The 19,286-nt window shown below is 46.1% G+C and overlaps 1 protein-coding gene across 4 annotated transcripts in view; it reads right to left on the bottom strand.

Annotated features, from left to right (window-relative positions):
* Positions 1-58: 58 nt before the first annotated feature.
* LOC125751163 (phosphatase and actin regulator 1-like) overlaps positions 59-19,286 on the bottom strand; it is a 48,475-nt gene continuing 29,247 nt past the window's right edge. For 3 of the 4 annotated variants that reach the window (XM_049029755.1, XM_049029752.1, XM_049029776.1), the window contains exons 3-13: positions 18,671-18,751; positions 17,037-17,171; positions 15,482-15,688; positions 14,446-14,749; positions 11,630-11,808; positions 10,767-10,923; positions 8,441-8,496; positions 7,067-7,128; positions 6,426-6,566; positions 3,969-4,045; positions 59-3,404 (exon numbers count right to left, since the gene is read on the bottom strand). In XM_049029755.1, the coding sequence (XP_048885712.1) occupies positions 3,389-3,404; positions 3,969-4,045; positions 6,426-6,566; positions 7,067-7,128; positions 8,441-8,496; positions 10,767-10,923; positions 11,630-11,808; positions 14,446-14,749; positions 15,482-15,688; positions 17,037-17,171; positions 18,671-18,751 (1,415 nt within the window). In that variant the 3' untranslated portion in view covers positions 59-3,388. The remainder of the gene's footprint in view (positions 3,405-3,968; positions 4,046-6,425; positions 6,567-7,066; positions 7,129-8,440; positions 8,497-10,766; positions 10,924-11,629; positions 11,809-14,445; positions 14,750-15,481; positions 15,689-17,036; positions 17,172-18,670; positions 18,752-19,286) is intronic. The other variant, XM_049029765.1, reaches the window with a different exon arrangement.

Genomic DNA, 19,286 nt, shown 5'->3' with positions numbered 1-19,286 from the left:
GCTTCATAAACACTGGATGTGATGCATCTGTAGTTTCCTCTTACGCATGACAAGCAAGTTTATTTAAAAACATATTTAATAAGGTTTCTTTTATACAAGAAACTGCATACATCATTATAGACAGACAGTAAGTTAAATGTTTCCATGCAGTTTCAGTCTGTACAAAAAGGCCAAAATGTACAAGATGCTTAGAGACCTGGGTACTCTGCTATTTACATAAATCCAGAATCTCTTACAGTACAGTCAAACCATTGCTTCTATACAGAGACAGCTGTACAAATTGAAAAAGTTTTCCAGACCCTCTAATGAGTACTTAGACCCATCCTTCATGATGTGTTGAACTCTGTCACTGGCCCAATCTTGGGTCATGTTTTACTGCCCCCGCTCGAGCTACTGCTTCATGACGCCTTAAAGCAGTGCTTCTCAAACTTGGTCCTCGGGACCCACTGCCCTGCTTGTTTCCCAGCTATCCCTGCCCTACACACTGCTGATTACCTGGATCAGGTGTGTTCAGTCAATCAGAAGCTGAAAGACAGCTGGGACTTGTGTGTGGGGCAGGGATAGACGGAAAACAAGTAGGGCAGTGGGGCCCGAGGGCCGAGTTTGAGAACCACTGCCTTAAAGGGACAGCGTTGTGACTAGCGGTGGTAAACATCCCCCCACTCACACAGTGGCAAAGGTCAGAAATGTGTGTGGCATTCCATTACATAATAATGTACATGGTGCTCGTGGCGTCAGACATGTGGGGGGGAAACGCACCACCATCCGGTTCATCAAGAAGGTTAACAGGAAACAACATAGCAAATCAGTCGTTTTGGTGGCAATGAGACACCTGCCACAATTTGGGTTAAACAGAAAATGTTTCAAGGGGTGAGCTGTGTCATGACATCTTTGAAAAATAATTGTAACAACATATTACTTGGCTTTGGGCTCCAGCAGAATTTCCAGCTGGGCTTAACACAAATTAAGGGGAATCGCAGCTAGACTCCAGGCTATTAAATGGCAGTTACATGTGGCAGACTGAAAACAGGCTGTCCCTCTGCGGAGGAAGTGGGGAGGTTCGACAGGGATTTACCACTCATGCTGGCCTGGGTCACATGGTCTCCCAGAGAACGTGGCCAGGTTTCTGTGATGGAGGGGGTCACATCCTTACACCCCACCAGCACAAATCCTCTGACGTCTGGCTGGTTAACGTGCTAAAAAAAAGGGCAACTGTATACCGCAGGAAAGGCAATTTGAGCACTGGGGAGGGGGGCAATGACAAATGCTGCCTAATTTTGATACTGAAGTTACAACAGAAGACAAAGATGGATTTTTACAGTAGTAAGTCCTCAGATCAGAGGGAACTGGTAACGGAAATTCTCTAGTGATCAACTGTTCTGCAAGTGTTCAGTGGTAAACAGGAAAAGAGAATAAAACAGAGGCAACCACAACCCCCCCCCCCTTTCAGTTTTCAAAGTGACAATATGACAGGCAAAGGTACAAACTAGAGTGACTAAGATGGCGATCCTGTCAACGGGGACTTCACTTTCTATTTTTGGACTTGGGAGACAAGTAAACACCCTGGTGATATTTACTGCAGAGGTGGCAAGCTGCCTGTTAATGTGGTGCTTAGTCCTAGTGGTGCTCCTCAAGACTAATTAGCTTCTTACACCATAAACAAATAAACCCTAAATGAAAATTATTGCTTAGTTTGTTAGGATGTAACATGTTTATCAAAGTAACTCGAGACACTAAATCCAGAGAAGTGATTCACGCAACCACAGCGACGGTGTCTTAACATTCCGAGGCAGTTTCATATTTATGCAGATGCATATTCAGACATGAAGTAGGCAGGCAGAATCATTTAAAAAAAATTACTGCTCCTATCAAATGAATCCACCCACTGTGCTGGCAGTAACCACATGGCATGAAACGCCTGCAGAAGATTCAGCCCTCAGGGTCGCCACAAACACGGTCTCACCTGATCTATCACAGAAGCTTCCGGAAGGCAAAACAAATGTACTCAAAACCGTGATGTAATTAACATTTCCAAGGGATTCCCCTGACATAGAGGAAATGAGCACATAGTAAATCATGAGGTATGCCTTGTGAACAGTAAATAAACGTCTCTTTTTCTCTTATGTCACTGTCTCTTCGTGGTATGGGTCCGGTACGGCCCGGTTCCTATATACCAGTGGAAATGCGTCAATAGTAAAGCAGGTGCCACATTATGCCATCATGAAATGGAATTATATATATTTAATACAAACTATTTAATGACACACACTGAAAAGATAGTGTCAACATAACTTATGTGGCAAACAGACTGAGGGTAAAAATGCTTAACGTGAGAGGTGTGCACATTGTACGTAAATGCTTGTGGAAGTGTTGGGCACCCCTAACTGGAAGATCAGGGAAAGGGCAGTTAGATTTTAGAAAGACCCTCTCAGCTGAAGCCAGAGTTCTGTACACTATGCCAAAGTGGTTTAAAGAGCAAAGGCACAGTTCAGATTGCGGTGTTACAGGGCGTGATTTTTGAAAGTGCTATGAAGTTGGTATTTTTATTTATTTTTTTATCAACAAAAGAGGTTACACTGAACTCTTGCATTAAACTCGTGACATTTCCTTCAGTACCGTCAGTAATGGCCGTACAGAAATGTAGATTTAAAAAATATATATATATTAGTTTTGTATCTCAGTTACCAGGACACATGAACAGTAGCAGTATGGTCACAGAGCAGACAGCAGGTGCCAGAGTGGGTCCAGATTCCCACTTTTCCCCTTGTAGCATGCTGTAAACCAGGGGTGTCGAACTCCAGTCCTGGGGGGCCGGAGCCCTGTGTAGCTTAATTCTTTCCCTGTTCCACCACAAATGATTCGGCTCAAGAGCTGTGTGGTAATTAGCACAAAAAGTTGAATCAGGTGTGTTAAGTGAGGGAAACCCAAAAATGTGCAGGGCTCCAGCCCCCCAGGACTGGAGTTTGACACCCCTGCTGTAAACGATTGGGGGGGGGGGTGTGTCAGGGGAAGAGCACCGTCATGCTGTGGGAAGGAGTATTGCACAGGAATTCCAGACATCTGCCTTCTTGGTGTCCATCTCTCTGGTCTGGGGGTGTCGTCAGCGAGGGCAAGGGAGACAGTTCCATGCTGGCAGGAGTGTGGATTGCCACGATGGCTAGCCAGCAGAATGAAACAGATCACCCTCCCCTCCCCCAACAGGACCCGCCTCCTCCACTGCTCTCCAACCAGGGGGGTCACTTTACAGGGTCAGTCCTGCTGAAAGGTCTGTACTGGATGTTGTGGACTATCCTGGGCTAGCAGTACAGACCTCATTCAGACCACGATATACAACAGTTCTGAGTGAGTCTGAGGGGGATCCCATAACAGGGTTCTGTACAGAAGGCTTTTAAGGCCTGTGGAACCTGAAATTAAAACAGAGCAGGAATGTGGTTACCATATGAATGTTTAAGTTGATATTGGCTTGGTGAATAAGGGTCACCCACACTTTTAGAAAAATAGTACAGATAATCCTGTCACAACATGTAATATCACACTGCAAATCTGTTCTACGGTGACTGACATTTTAGTACCCAAGTGGTATATACCACTGAATCTCATTTGTATTTGCACAATTTTCAGTTGGAACACTATGTGAACTACCATATCATGTTGTAAATATTTAAAATGCATATAATTACGTTATGGGCCGGTGGTATCACTATTTTTAGTATTTAATTCATTTTGTTTGGCGTGTTTTGGAGTCGCATTCCCCTAACCCAAATTTTCCCATTGGATATTTGTGTTTTAGAATGCAATTTTAGTGAACATGAGGTTTTTCAGGAATGCATCAGTCATATTGTACGGTAGCAGGACTGACTGTTTAATATAATAGTATAATAATGTAGTAATAAAACTGTAACACTAGCAGGAGCACACTGACACTCGGTATCCTTCAGGTCAGACCGAGGCTCCCTGCTACTCCCTACCTGGTCAGGTGTCGACTTGACTCATGGACCTCCATCTCTGTACTTTTGAACTCGTTCAGCTCCTTCCGAATGGCAGCCTGTGAGTGAAAAGGGGGGGGGGGGGGGACAAATGTTGGCAATGTGGCCTAGGAAAAACACCTAATTTACAATGGTATCCACAATATTTAATACTGTGCAAAGTAATTCAATAAACAACAGAGCTTGGCGAAAAACACACACGCAAGGACCTGGCCCTCAGGGGACACCTGAGAGCACCCCCCCCAGTCCCATTTACCAATGTCTATTTCAGTTTATATCTCGCTGAAGTCTTTATGTAGAATCATGGGAAAAAATTCTGACTAAATCCGTAATCTGTCTTCTTTTCAAAGCGTCCATTGTCGGAAGTATTAAAAGTTTTTAAAATTAGGTAAAATAGGCAAAAAAATTAAACCATGTCACCTTTCTTTGTTTTACCTGCATCGGGGGCGTGTAGTGCCACCCTCACCGGAAAGATCACTAATCGCATTCTAAATAGTCGCATTAGCGCATATTCAAATCGCATTCGCATGGTAATTTGATGAACAACGCAACGGTGAAACGCGATCCAGATACATCCCCATCAGCACCATAAAAGGGGAGAGGGATGTGGCCAGGTGTGAATGGCTCATGCATACATATGAGAGCTCATATATATTTAATGAAAGGAGCCAGAAATAGTGACATGAGTTTTTCTTATTTATTTATCCAACTGAATGTTGCAACTACACCACCATCTTCATGTAGCCAAAACTTTGGTGATCAGATATCTGAGATCAAAACTAACTGACACCATTCCTTACTATGTACTTTTATAATGTTTCTGCAAGTGTTCCAAACTGCATTTTGCAATGTCTATACTTTGATGTCAAATTACAAACTTAACATAAATCTGACATATTTACAATATACATTAAAATTAAGATGAGTGTAATGCCAAAACAAATAAGAAATATTTTATTTGCCATGAATTAAGTTTATGATATTTAAAGAAATGTGTGATCATGCCCCAGTCAGTGAAAGTGTGTTCCCTACCCCTATACCCCAGAGGGTTAACAAGTGATTTAATATCGAATACATTTAATATGACTGTACAGTAAAACCTTGGATTGCGAGCATAACCCGTTCCAGAAACATGCTCGTAATCCAAAGCACTCGTATATCAAAGAGAATTTTCCCATTAGAAATAATGGAAACTCAGATGATTCGTTCCACAACCCAAAAATATCCATATAAAAATGATTAATACAGAATATAAAGTAAAAATACATAAAACAAATTAACCTGCACTTTACGTTTGAAAAGAATCGTGGATGGTGTGGGGGAGACGAGAGAGAGGAAAAGAGGAGGGTTATTTTGTAGGACGACTTTCACTATAACTAACGGAATCATTGCTATCTGTTGGCTCACTGGAATCTTTTTCTTTTTGTGCGACTAACAAGGAACCTATCCAATGACAGCCGCTTTTGCCTCCTTTTCAATTTCGCGGAAATGTGGACATTGCCTTGTCGTTAAACAGATTCATCGCTTGCACTGCTACTCCCTTATTCGGGTGGTGCTTCTCTACTAAATTGTGATCTTACAAGTGAGGGATGCCGACTGAGACTAAGCATGCGAGACGATTACCCACAATCCCACAGCGAGAGAGAGAGAGAAGAACCATCGGCTCAGTTGTGATTACGTGACGCTCGGCAGACAAAGCGTATACATAATACTTGTATTGCAAGACCTTGCTTGTTTATCAAGTTAAAATTTATTTTAAAAAATTTGTTCGTCTTGCAAGTAACTTGGTTTGCGAATGTTTTGCAATCCCAGGTTTGACTGTATATGGTTCTTTTAATATGGCAGTCACCGAAAAGGCCATATAATGTTTTCCCTTATATTAGATGCAGATGTAAGCATTCCCAGAGACTAATTAAGAACAAAATGGAAATTGTCCATATAGCTGGCAGTATGAGGTGCCAAAGGTATACGAGTAGCCCAGGATCAAGTAACACCTCCTTGGGACTAAACTGGTCTTATGTAGCCGATCTGTGCATTGGAGTCACACACTCTGTTGCCATTAACGCAGAGGGTAAAGCTAATCTTCCAAGGCCTTTGAAGCTCCAACTAGCCATCGCCAACGTGCTCAGGCATGGACATTCGCAGGGTACCTGGAAAGCTATATTCGTATTCAGGCCTAGAGCCAGAAGAGAACCAGGTGCTGGTTCAACCAGGTTCCTTGAAGGCAAATCTCTCAAGGTCGAGGAGGTTGTTGGGGTGCAAACAATCTATTGCCAAGACAAGGGAAAACCTACACCAGTCAGGTTATGAAATGTACCAGCAGGGGGCACTGTTGTTTCATTGCTCCTTCTGCCTTAAGACGTCTCACAGATGAATCCCATTCATGAGAACAGGAGAGCAGAGTGCCCCCCCCCACGCTGTGTGGCCCGTGGCCGTTACCTTGTCAGCCGCGGTGAGGCGTGTCCAGGGCTTGTCCGCCCTCCGGTCGTAGTCTTGGGCATCGGCCACCTCCACGTAGTCACTAAAACGGATCAGGATTTTGGCCTCCCTCAGCTCCTTCACCGTAGGCCGCTGGCTTAGCTGAGAAAGACACACGTCTGCTCAGAATCTCAAAACGAGCTCAATGTGTTTCAGACGCTGCTCTTATAAAATGGGACAACAGACATAACTGTGGGTCACGACCAGACTTATGCAGAGGCTACCCTGGACCGTAGCCCAGGGCCCCAAGTTGATGGGGGCTCCAAATTTTTTACTGGTTGTTACAGCAGCATTTTATACCATATGCAGAGTCCAGGCAATGACTTTAGTCCAGGGGCCTCCAGCCTCTGAATTCAGCCCTGCTGGGTGCCCATTTCAGTTCCCAACGATGGGGAACAAGAACTGAATGGACAAAAACTCCACCCTGTTGACCTATGTTCAGACCAAGCATGAGAACACGCCATAGTCGTGCTCAGCTGCACCAAGATCTAATCTTTGCAACACCATTTTCCCTGATCTTGATCTTCACGCTCCTCTCTCCCCTGTGTGAAGCTTCTCTGCCATCCAGAATTCTCCATATGACCCCCCCCTCCCCAACTTACCTTTCGTGTCAACCGTCGCTTAATCTCCCTTTTCTCCTCCTGTTCCTCTTGTTCATTCCTTGCTGTGTGTGGGGGGGGCAGAGGTAACATTGTGACAGTTATGATGACATCCTACCCACAGATCTTTCTCCATCACAGTTGGGTGCCACAAAGGGACTAAATGTGCAAATTCACAAAAAAAAACTGGCCCCATTTCAGAGAAACGACGACAACATCAACATGCATTCAGCGCCCTGGGTGATCCACTTTTGCTTTGTATCAACTTCTCATAACACTACTATCTGGTCTATGAAGTCATTACCTTCAACAGAACCAGCAACATCTCAGGTAGCTGTAGGAAATACCAACCTAGGCTCCAGTAATGGCATCATGAACTAAAATTAATGACTAAAGTTAAATTAACTCGACTGAAAAGGGATAGAAAAGGATGAATGAAACCAGTCTGGTATTTAGGCCAATGTGGACAAATTGGAGACTGGTTCAACCCCTCAGTGGATGGAGTGGTCAGACAGGCTTTAATTTAATTAAAAAGAGAAGTAGCTCTGGCTTTCAGAGATTACGAGAAGGGAGGGCCGATTTACCAAACGTGATAAAACTCACATTCGGTTACATCTAAGAACTGCCAGACCCAGTCATTCAGTAAATTTTTGAAAAAATCTGCCCCGTCGTAACAGAGGTGACGAGTCGAAACTCCCACCCGCTCTTCTCGTCACCGTTAGTCATTATAAAACACAACCACGTGCAGCTTGGAGAAGACAAGCGAATGGATGGTGGGTAAACAGAGTCCAGGCACACGCAGTTCTCAGAAAAAACAGCTTTCCCTTCCCTGCCCTGCTTTCACATGTACAAAGCTGACACCGTTAAGCGTCAGGACGTGAGCTGAGCTGCCAGAAAGCTCGTCATCAGACACACCATGTGCCCCTGATCCCTCATTCCCGACTATCCCTTGGGGTCTAGAAATCTGTTCCTGTTCCCTTTCTGCTTCCCCACACTTTTGTTAAAAGCTGGTCAGGCTACAAAGAACCAGAATTCACTCCACTGGCCTCGTGCCTCTACATGTACTAGTCATTTCTGGGCAGCACTGGTGCAATAATTACAGTTAAGTAAAAATCAGTCAGTAAATATTCATGTACTAAAATCTGCAATGTGCAAGAAAATTTAAATACTAAATAAATACTAACTAAATGCCAACAAAATACTACATAAATAAATAAGGACTACATAAATACAAAATAAACTAATAAATAATACATAAATATGACTTGTAAAACACACTTTCTGCTGTATATATGGACCCACAGAATACGTGTAATAGACCGGGACCAGGATCGGGACCAGGACTGGGATCCGGACCGGGACAGGGGCCAGACTCACGTTTGAGAATGTTCCTCTGCTCGAGCTCCTCCGCTGTGGGCCGCTGGCTCAGTCTCCTGATGAAGAAAACCCTGATCAGTTTGTGGACCATCACCACCATCAGTTACAGCTGCTGCAGGTCTGCCCGTAGCCGGGTTATGGCGTGGCATTTCAGTTGTGGCAAAGTGAAAGTAAGTGCAGGGCCACGAAGGGGGCGGGGCCAACGACTTTCCAGCAGTCGCATCAATCCTCGCCTCCTTACGCGCTTCCTGTCCCACCACCTGGCCCTTTAGATGAAACCTTGCAGAATTCCGCCGGCGGTTCGGCAAATTTACGACCCACTGAATCTCGTGATGATCACAGCATTGTGTCTTTCACTTCCCTTTCAGACACTGAACAGAAAAACCCTCGTGTCATTACCGCTGCTCTAATTTGGGAGAGAACCCCTCTCTTTCCAGCCACACATTCTCTCCTTCTCTTCAGCCCACGGGACTATTTCTGTAATACAAGATGGTGCTGCAGGTCTGGAGCTAAAAAGAACCTCAGAAACTAGCCTGGGGGTCTGTCAGGGATTCAGGATCCATTAAATTAAATTTCTCCCACTGTTTATAAACATCCATGCATCTGTACATAACTACTTATCCAATTATTTAAAAATCCAAAAACATGCACACTGTCAGCATGTTATTTGGCAGGAGCTTTAATCCCAAAGTGACGTACAATTGAGGAAGCAGGGTTAGTCAGTCCCTGGAGCAATTAGGGGTCAAGGGCCTTGGTCTAGGACGCAATGGTGACTCTGCTGAACCTTGGTTTTGAACTGGTGACCTTCTGAGTCCTGATCGGCTGAGTCACACAGTGCACCCATTATATCTCGGTGCTTAACCTCAGCTTCCAGAGAACAGCTCCTCAATAAAACGTAGGTCCCCTGAAGTTCAATCAGTGTCAGCTCTTCCTCAGAAAATCTATCCTACTACCGCTCCGGTATTGCCCTTGCTAAGACACATAAGGGTTAGAGCAAACCTCCCACATACCACCAGAACGCATATTCCTGACCAGACTAGCCCCAAGTGTATCAAAACACGGAACGTCTTAGTGTTTCCAGGACGGCTGAGAAAAATGTTAAACAAAGCAGTAATTAAATGGCCCGCAGGAGGCCCAGATGTCCATTGCTGTGTTTGAATCGAGTCAAGTCTATTTCTTTCCACCTGGCACCCCCTGTCTGGGTGCATTAGCTTGCCATGTTTTTGCGATTAATACATTTCATGACCTGTTCTGTCCCCCCCCCCCCCCCACCAGAGAGCTGCTCTCAGACCTGAGCCCCAAGTGTGCTGTTTGAGGAAATGCCAGTCGAGATGAGGACTTCACTCAGTCCCAGTCAGCTCGCTTATTATATGATGTCAGTTTAATTAGTTTGGGAACACTTTGCTTATATGGCAAACGCACATTTTCACAAGACAATGCCTGGAAACTATTTTGAAAGTGTTTCTCTGGCTTCTGAAAGCTTTATCTTTATGTCGTGGTTCCCCTCGAGTCCAATCTGAACTGTGACACTGGTCACTGGATTTTTCTCAGCATTCTCAAAGTTCAGAGGCAGTGCCAGAAACAGAAAGAAAAACTCCAACAACGTTTGCAGGAGGTGCAACTGGGAGTTTCAGCAGAGGCCAGGAAGTGGTGAGAACCGGGGGCAGGGGGAAATATCAACAACAACAGCAACAACGACACTGGCTGAGGTCAGACAGCCATGACTCACACACTGAGGCTGACGCAACAAGGTCTTGGGACTGCATGCTAGCTGTGCGTGTGTGTGCAGGGCTTTCGATGGGGTATAGATAACCTGGCAGATTCAGAGGGCCCCGCGCTTGACAGGGGCCCTTGAGTACATAAAATTATACAAAAAAATTGGGCCCAAGCTGACATTTTGTCAAAAGGCACACCCCTGCATTATGTGAGACCATTTACTGTATCTGACACTGGGGGTAGCTTTCTGTGTTGAAGATCTCTGTCCTTTAATTTCAGGACCGTCAGATGTGACAATTTGGAAGTCTGGGTGGGGATTGGTGGAAAGGGGTTTCCCATTCATTTATACCAGCTGATTTACAGTGACAAGCTGCAGAGGAAGATCCAGAATGGGGGAGTGTGGGGAGGGATGGGGAGGGACAAGGAAATGCTCACTGGAGGGGGGGGGGGGTCGCTTGCACCTTATACCTCTATGATATTGTATATATTATACATGAAAACAAGCTCTTTCCATTTATATGTTTTTTTCCAGTGGCCTGTGGTGGGAGTTCTGCCCGCACGCCCCTCCTGTTCCCCCCGCCCCCCCAGCCGATGCGCCCGGCCCCCCCACCGCGTCAGCTTGCTGCCGATCTGCTGCCGTGCCTCCAAGCGTTCCTCGTCTGTTTGCATGGGCAGGATGTTCTTCTCCTCCAGCTCGCGCTGTGACGGCCGGTTACTCAGCTTGATGGCCAGAGAGTCCTTCCTGAGTACCTTCAGCGCTAGCGTACCTGGGGGGGTGGGCAGGGACATACGGTGAAGCCAGAACCCCCCCCCCAGTACAAACCACTATCCTTTACAGGGCCAGATCCAGACACAGGCAAACTAGGCAGCTGCTGAGGAGCCAATCTGTACAAGGAGGCCCAGATGATGTCATGGAAAATATATAGATTATATACATGGCCGGCGCCAGCTAAAGATAGAATAGGCAGCTTGCTGGGGCCTCCGGCCTGCTTTGCAGAGGAAGTGAAATAATGATCAGTTTTCTCTGTGCACCCCCACCCCCCCAAGCTTTGCCTATGGTCCCCAGAAAGGTAGAGCTGGTCCAATTTATGTACATAGCTAACAGGATTAGGCTTGTTTGTGGACCCCCTCCCTGAAAGATTAGTGCTGTAACAGAAGATTTGAGATGGTAATACCAGCATTATCATGCTCACTGATGCTAGTGGACAGGGAGGGAACGTGTAGAAAAACAAGACCCCTACATTCCAAAAATTCTACCCAAAAGAGGGGAAATCACATCTAGGGAGGAGACTAATCCCTCCGCTGAGGGTGGGGGTGGGGAGGGACCAGCTAGAGTCCACTGCATCCAATGACCACGCATCATAGATTAAAGTCACCACCCCCCACAAGAAGGAAATGGGTGCCAGATTGTGGAGTGATTCCTGAGGCGGGCAGGTCTTTCGGCGATTGTGTGATGATGCTCATGGCACGTACTCGTGAAAAGGGAGTCGTCGTCATCATCGTCCTCCTCTTCACCATCGTCGTCTTCCTCGTCCTCCTCATCCTCATCCTTGTACATGCAGGGCAGGTCCTCGTAATCAGACTCGTCCGGCATGTTCTCCTTGTCGTCCTCGCAATCAAGCACAACCGCGGGGATCACATGCAGCGCAGAGCTGTGATTGGACGATAACAGGAAGATCATTTCACTCATGTTACTATGGTAACCACCACACCGCACCAAAAACACAAACAAACCGATTTGCTGTTACGTTCAATGCTAAACTATCCACTCAGGAAATGGATTCATTTAGCTTTATATACCAAAAACAGGAAGTTAGTTTGGTTCATGTAAACATGTCCAACCTATCATATCTCCAAACAAGTACACACAAAAAAGGTTGTTTATTTGCAATGTTATGTTACCATGCATGGTACTGTGTAGTCTTAGGTAGTCAAAGTAAAATGTTTAAGCTATTCATCTGGGTAGTAAGTGTATATTTGCTCAGAAAATATATATGCAACATAAAATAAATTAGAATTTCTTCTGTTACCCAAAAAGGTGCTGATATTTTGTTGGATGGCTAGATGAAACCACCTCAGTTCCCAACTCTCACCTCAGGGGCACCACAGTCTTTCCACAGATTTGTTTCACCACCATAATTATTTTCATAATTTCACCACCAGTTCAATAAAATCGATTAACCTAATTACTTAAATAACGCAATGTATTGATTAACCAAACTAGGTGAGGTACTGGGTTAGGTTTGTCAAAAATAAATACTTGGTTGCTGCTGCACTGTTGCTGAAAATACTGCGGGACTTTAAGAGAGGTTTTGAAATGACTAAGCTGACACACTTTGACAGACATAATATCATAGTTTTCCACCAACGTGTAAATGATTTAAACATTATTTTCTTTGACTGCCCAAGACTTTTGCACAGTACTGCATTTCACAATGAGACACCATGAGCATCTAATGGGACAATCAGTAAATAAACGCCACCGATGTTGACATTTTAAACATGAAAAACACGAGAAACACAAGACAGGAATCCACCTCCTCCCTTCATGTATATTTAGAACTGAGAAATGGGGTGATCTTATCAGCAGTTGACTTTTAAAGGGGAGGCCGCGTGTTCAGATCCTATAAAGGGTAACACTCGTCAACAATCATTTGGTTTAGAAAATGCCTCAGGAAAGTTAACCCAGAGGGAAAAGCGTGACTGTCAAAGCTTCCAGGGCACAAAGCTGATGGACCTTAAGCCTGAGAGAAACCTGCAGCTCTTTAGACGTGAGCTCACTTCCACAAGGAAGGGCTGTCTGCAGTGGTCGCAGAATCTGCTGTGTTGCTGCTGCCCCTCAGCTCCAATAGCCGCAGGAGGATGGAGGATGGGGGATGGGGGATGGGGGATGGGGGGGTTAAGGTAAAGGCATCAGAGAACCCACAAACCACGGATGAAATGGAACTTCAGCTGAGCGACAGAGGGGGCAAAAACCCCCACCCCCTACTGGGGGAGGGGTAATGCGGAATCACGAGGCGGCGTACGTCACCTTGAAGACATCACCATGCCGTCGAACTCACCAGTATCTACCAGCTGACTTCTTAATTTAACAGACCTTCTGTTCATCGAAAATAAGTTGTATTCCACAAAAAACAACAAACACCAAGCCTGAAATTCACAGAGGAAGTCGCACTTTCTTAAAAGGTACAACAGGAAACTCTGCATTAGAATCTAAATCAGGAAAGGCCTGGTTCAGCACCTCAACCAGCAGCACAGAACGTGGGCACTGGTGCAAAAGGGTGGCGTCTCACAACTTCGAGATAAAGCCTCTTTTGTAACCAGGGAAATAACTCTGAACGTTAAACTCTATTTTTATTGATCTTAAACCAGCAGGTTCCTTTGACACACTGCAGAACCTCCCAAATAACTCAGGCAGGAAAGCAAGGAGAAAAATATGTTTATGGTTTTTCTTAAAGAAAGTCTTCTGCCGTCCTTATCAAGAGGTATGTGGCTCCCATGGCATTCAACTAAACCGGTGTGACAGAGGATTTCTCAGGTCAGCGGTGCCAGACCCACCAGCTGTTAACCCATATGGCCGGGGGGTAGGGGGCTGGTGGGAGGGGTCCTCAGAGAAAAAAAAAAAGGCAGCAATCCAATCAGAGCAGAAGCTGGGAATCTTGGTCCGAGCCAGGAGGGCAACCAGTGCTCGAGAGGGACCAGTCAGTGAGCCGTGACAAGTGGGGGCCAGAGGTCAGTTAGGGACACTGGTGACTAATTCCCCCACTGGCCCAGGCTTCCAAACTCTGTGTCTCACGAACAACTGGGGATATGAAAAGGTGCTATATTCCACAAACTGTGAGAAATCACCACAAACAGGCAGTGAGGAGTACAGCAGGGATCAAAAAGATGCTGAAACACTTAATCACTTACAAATAATAATGTCTTTCAGCGATGGGGAGGGTGGACGGTGTCTTTAGTGCTGCGATGCCAGCACACATATTGCATCGTATTCATATCCAATGATGCACCATCATACACACCTGCTCACTCTCACTTTAATGCAAAGGCTAAAACCCTAACCCGACACAATACCGGGAACTGGTGAACCAGAAGGTCTGTGAGATCTTGTCTCCTTAATGAAATTAAAATAAGTGGTTTCTGGCACAGCACTGGTTTAACTAGCATCTTCATGGGGTCTCTCTGTCGTTCTCACACTCCCATATAGTGTCTCTCTCTCACACACACACACACACACACACACACACACACACACACACACACACACACACACACGCACGCAGACCCACCTCTCCAGCCGCTGCATGGTCAGTGCCAGTGTCTTGTTGAGCTCCTCGATGACGCGGCTGGGTGGGTGCACGGGGACGGGCAGCGTACTGTACTGAAGCACGGCCGAAGAAGGCGCCCCCTGGAGGGAGGGCAGCAGGCCACCATGGTGGGTGCCCGGGGGCTGCGTTGAGGGGCACTTCTGGGAGAAGGTGGGGAACAGGGGCTCCAAACCTCCTGGAGGGGCGCAGATCACCACCTTCTTGGGGGGCAGAGGCGGGGAGAGCCTGCCCACCATGCATGGCATCTTTACGGGCTGACCTGGGTCTGTGGGGGGGGGGTTAAGCTCTCTGATTTGCAACACCTCATCATCTTCAACCCATTAATCACAATCCTAATCATCAGGGCTGGCCCAAGGCATAAGCAAATTAAGTGGGTTCTTAGGGCCCAGTGGCCACCTGGGCCACCCTCATCTGATCAGGGCCACAACTCAAATTTAGCTTAGGGCCCCTGCAAACAGTTGGGCCAGCAGTGTTTATTATATTTTAATGAGAGCTCTGGCTTTGAAAACCACAAGGTTTGTGCCAATCGGCGTCCTTCGTGACATTGGCGGATTTAGGAACCGACGACATGCGGCATCATCAGAATGCAGGCAGAAGGCTCTCATGGTGCTCGACCTGAAGTCAGCGTTAGCTTAGGTGCAGATCGGGGGCCGTCAAAGTTTAGAAGACACTGACAGACTAGCTATGGGGTGAGTAGGGACTCAGCCAGAAGCTCCTTTAAGCAGCCATCTGCCAGACTCTCCCGGCACCGGCATTGCCTTTTGGCTGTATCACCACAGTACCACAAAATCGGATGAACTCTCATATCGGGAACAAAAGGATACTGAACAAAGAGGCGAGTGCAAAAGTGATTTTCCATCAGTAATTAGACACGGACACTGGGAATTGTATAAGCAATCCGGTCTGCCTTCCAGGCTAGAAAAATTACTTTTGCCTTTGGACACGTCCCTCCTTCCAACCAATGAGGTCCTGAAGGAGGTGGAGCTGAGGGACTTACCAGCGATGTGATTGGGCAACCTTGTGAAGGGCTTCGGGGGAAGGGCCGGGGGCTGCTTGGCAAAGGGGGGCTGCTTGATGGGCGTGTCCTGGCCATCACCAGGAAAGGCGGCGGTTTTCTTGGGGCCGGCGAAAAGTACGGATGACTTCCCAGCGTGGTCCACCGGACAAGTGCCCACCTTGGCCGACATCTGGTACTCCATGGAGGCTGCAGTGAGAGGAGAAGGAGGTTAGTTTGAGACGCTACTGGAAGCTTCTTTATAATGGCTCCCACAGAGACTAGGACAGGCAGTATTATTGGTGGAGGTGATATGGAGTGTATGTATTATGGGGGAGAAGCGTAATGAGCATTCAAGACACGTGTGTGTGCTCGCACATGCACACACACAGACTGATGAGTTATTTTTTTAAGTTTGAAAAATGCCAAGTATTAAATGTAACCCTGAGCCTGAATCTGTAAACGTGTCAGCGTGATCTATGGGCCCGTTAAGTGACAAACCCAGTAACATCACAAGGCTGACAAGGCTGATTCCTGAAAATCCCAGGAGCCGAACTGAAAATTAAAAACTAATCACACGCAATGCTAAATCTATAAAAATTTATGTTAGCCTTTCATTACAAACGCAGCCACCCACTCCAAAACTTGCCAACCAATCCTGTCTCGCAACCCCTAACCATGCATTACACTACACGTACAAAATAAGGACCCCTCCCATTCTGCATGTGCGAGGCCAACTGCAATACACGACTATCCCATGAGGGGGAGCCCTTGGCACCACGAGCTGGAGAGAATTATGACTGTGGAGGGGTGCAGCTGGATCCTGATTGGTTATGGCTCTCAGGTCTCGGTTAACAGATTAAATACCTGCTTCCTAAACTGGCCACAAGCCAAATGGAGCGAATGTTATGATGAGAGCATCATTAATTACATATCATTAGCCATAAAATAGGCGCGCACACACACACACACACACACACACACACACACACACACACACACACTGGAAGAGGCCACCAGGGTCACCTAATTTCTCCGCTCTCTAAATAAGGGTTAACTCACTTAAAATTTGTGGTAACTATGATATAAGAACCAAAAACAAATATTTTTGTAGAACTACTTTCTTCCACCGATGATCATACATTACTTTCCGTAAATCTTGAATTGTGTTCTACATCTTTGATTTTAAGCAATATCAGTTACAATTAAAGATTATAGAACTACTGTGATTCGCCTGGCCAGCACTACTTAATCAACACCCCACTGACCAATCAAATTCAAGAACAACATCCTGGTATAACTTTCATTAGTTACTCAGTTTTTTTTTCTTTTATCTTAAGTAGTTAAATGAGACTTCATGTCCACTCACACCCTCCGCATGATGTTGTTCCTTTAAATTAGAGGACTCCAAATCACGCCCCCACAGACCTTTGGGGGACGACAGTGATCACACTCACACAGAGAAACACGGACAGACACAGAGACGAGACGCTGGCGTGTAAGTTCTGCTCCAACTCAGCCAGCAGCTTTTCAGCGGCCTGGATTCAGCGGGACTTACCTGTCCCCGTGCTGTCCATGAGCTCGGGGCGGGAGAGCACCTGACAGACGTCGCAATCTAACGGGCTGGCCGTTGCTATGGGTGACTGCCCATTCTCTAACTTCCCGTCCTCCTTTGTTACGGGGATTGTACCGTCTGATGCGGCAGAAAGAGCAAAGGGGTAATAAGCATAAATGTTATTACTATTATTAACACGAGTACTGAAAACAAGCCTAAATAGAAGGACATACAAACTAAACGTTACCAGGGCAATTCCTTCACAGTCAGATCCTCGAAGTACAAAGTCCTTTGTAAGTTATGTGCATGTTTCAGCACTACGGAGATTAACAGTCTGCCCAAGGACCTTTTAAATGTTTTTATTTATCAGATGCTTTTATCCAAACGACATACACGTTTCTGAGAAGGTAGGATCAGCCAGTTCCTAGAGCAACTGGGAGTAAAGGGCCCCAGGACCTCAACGGCGAAATCATTCTGCTAACCAGAGAATTTGAACCGGCAACCTTTCAATCATGGGCACAAAGTCCTGAGCTGCGGAGCCACATGCCGCCTCCCGGGGAACGAGACGCCATCCTCAGGCAATGAGGTGCTGCGTTAACCGCGGCCAGGTGCTGGTCTTAGCTGAAGCAGGACTAAGTATGGGGAGTCTGATGATGATTTTTGTTGTGCAAATGACTAGAGAAAGGAAATGCCAAGATATATGGGAGTAATTCAGTAGAAACCAGATCCTGAAGATCAAGCAAGACAAATAAACCACAGCAAGTGAAAGCAGGTTAACACCAACAGAACGGAAGACTGATCTGTACCCGATAGAACACTCAGAACGTGGCCACATGACACTTTCAGATGAAGTCACATGACTACATTTAGGAAGTATCTGCCGACTTTATAAGCGTCTCCACAGGCATGGGGGGGCCACACTGGGGGGAAGTGAGGGTCCTTTTTAGAATAATGAAAAGCTCAACTAAGGAAGATTATGGAGCCATTTCAAGTGCTCTCAGCTGGTTTGTACACGGCACAATCATTCAAATGAAAAATCTGAAAAACACCGCATCTGTGTGAACAGCTGGAATGACTTCGTCGTTTTCCTCAAGTACCAATCTTCTTTTTATGGTGCTACAAAAAAAAATATGAATCAGTCCTAAGACACATGACATTCCTGACCCAACAGGGGCCAACAACTCCTACTGAAACTTGGGTTCTACAGTCCATTCCTTTGCTACACCAGCATCTCAATTTAGAACCCAGAGCCAGTACGGAGTGTGCAGAGATCTTGCATAGCCCAGCCGCTAATGCAAGTTCCAATCATGCCTTGTTTTGGACCCTAAAGCTGCAGAGCATGTAGACTCAGCCAAGCAGCCCCAAACGCATCCTGCATGAAGGTCCTTATTCTCCAAGCTAATGAGATGCTCCAAGCATGGTGAGAGTGATGTTTCTCCTCCATGCTTTCTGAATGAGATGTCCCAATGACCAGGCTGACGAGAGTCTATCCAGCAGGTCTTAGATACTGAAAACAGAAATAAAATCCCTGTGCTGAGAGAGAAACATCAGATTCCATCGGATGTTTAAACATGGGGTCCCAGCTAGGGCAGACCTGCTGAGCGGACCTTCATGGGGGGTCCCAGATGGGGGCTCACCTTTCTCGAAGATCTCTTTCAACACGCCACGCTTGATCAGCTCCTCCCGGCTCTGCCTGCTGGATATCTTGCGTTCCAGAGCTGCGAGAGAAACAGAGGAGGAGAGTATAGAACATCAGCCTCTCCACAGACAAGGTCCATGTAACTGCCTCTATTTATTTAACTCATGGGTGTTTTACTTAAAAATGTTCTGACGACAGAAAGAAAAATGATGGTTCAAAGAGATAAACAGTCAGATTGTAGGGGAGGAGGGTCCAAGTAACTGGAGGAGATGGGCCCAACCAATCAGATATCCTGGTCCCGCCTCCTCTAATTGCTTGGACCAACCTCCTCTACAATCTAACTGGGTCAGAGAGAGAACATTTTTACTTCTGCCCACAGACCATTTTTGTGCAGACATAACAACCAATACGCTGAGACCGTGCAGGTCGAAGAACATGTGGCACCCTATGCAAGCTTCACAGTCAGTGCCCCTCTATCTGTGTCATCCATCAATAGGCTCCTAAAGACCTATGTCACATCTAACCCTCTTTGATCAGTAAACCAACACTGCTCTGTGCTTCCTCCACCACACTGTGTCACTCCAAAGGGTTTTCAAGTGCGGTTCCTCGATGGT

The sequence above is a fragment of the Brienomyrus brachyistius genome, chromosome 1, assembly GCF_023856365.1.
Source record: "Brienomyrus brachyistius isolate T26 chromosome 1, BBRACH_0.4, whole genome shotgun sequence".
In the NCBI taxonomy this organism is placed as follows: Eukaryota; Metazoa; Chordata; class Actinopteri; order Osteoglossiformes; family Mormyridae; genus Brienomyrus; species Brienomyrus brachyistius.
The sequence above is the reverse complement of the archived record's forward strand: the minus strand, read 5'-3'. Positions and strand labels throughout refer to the sequence as shown.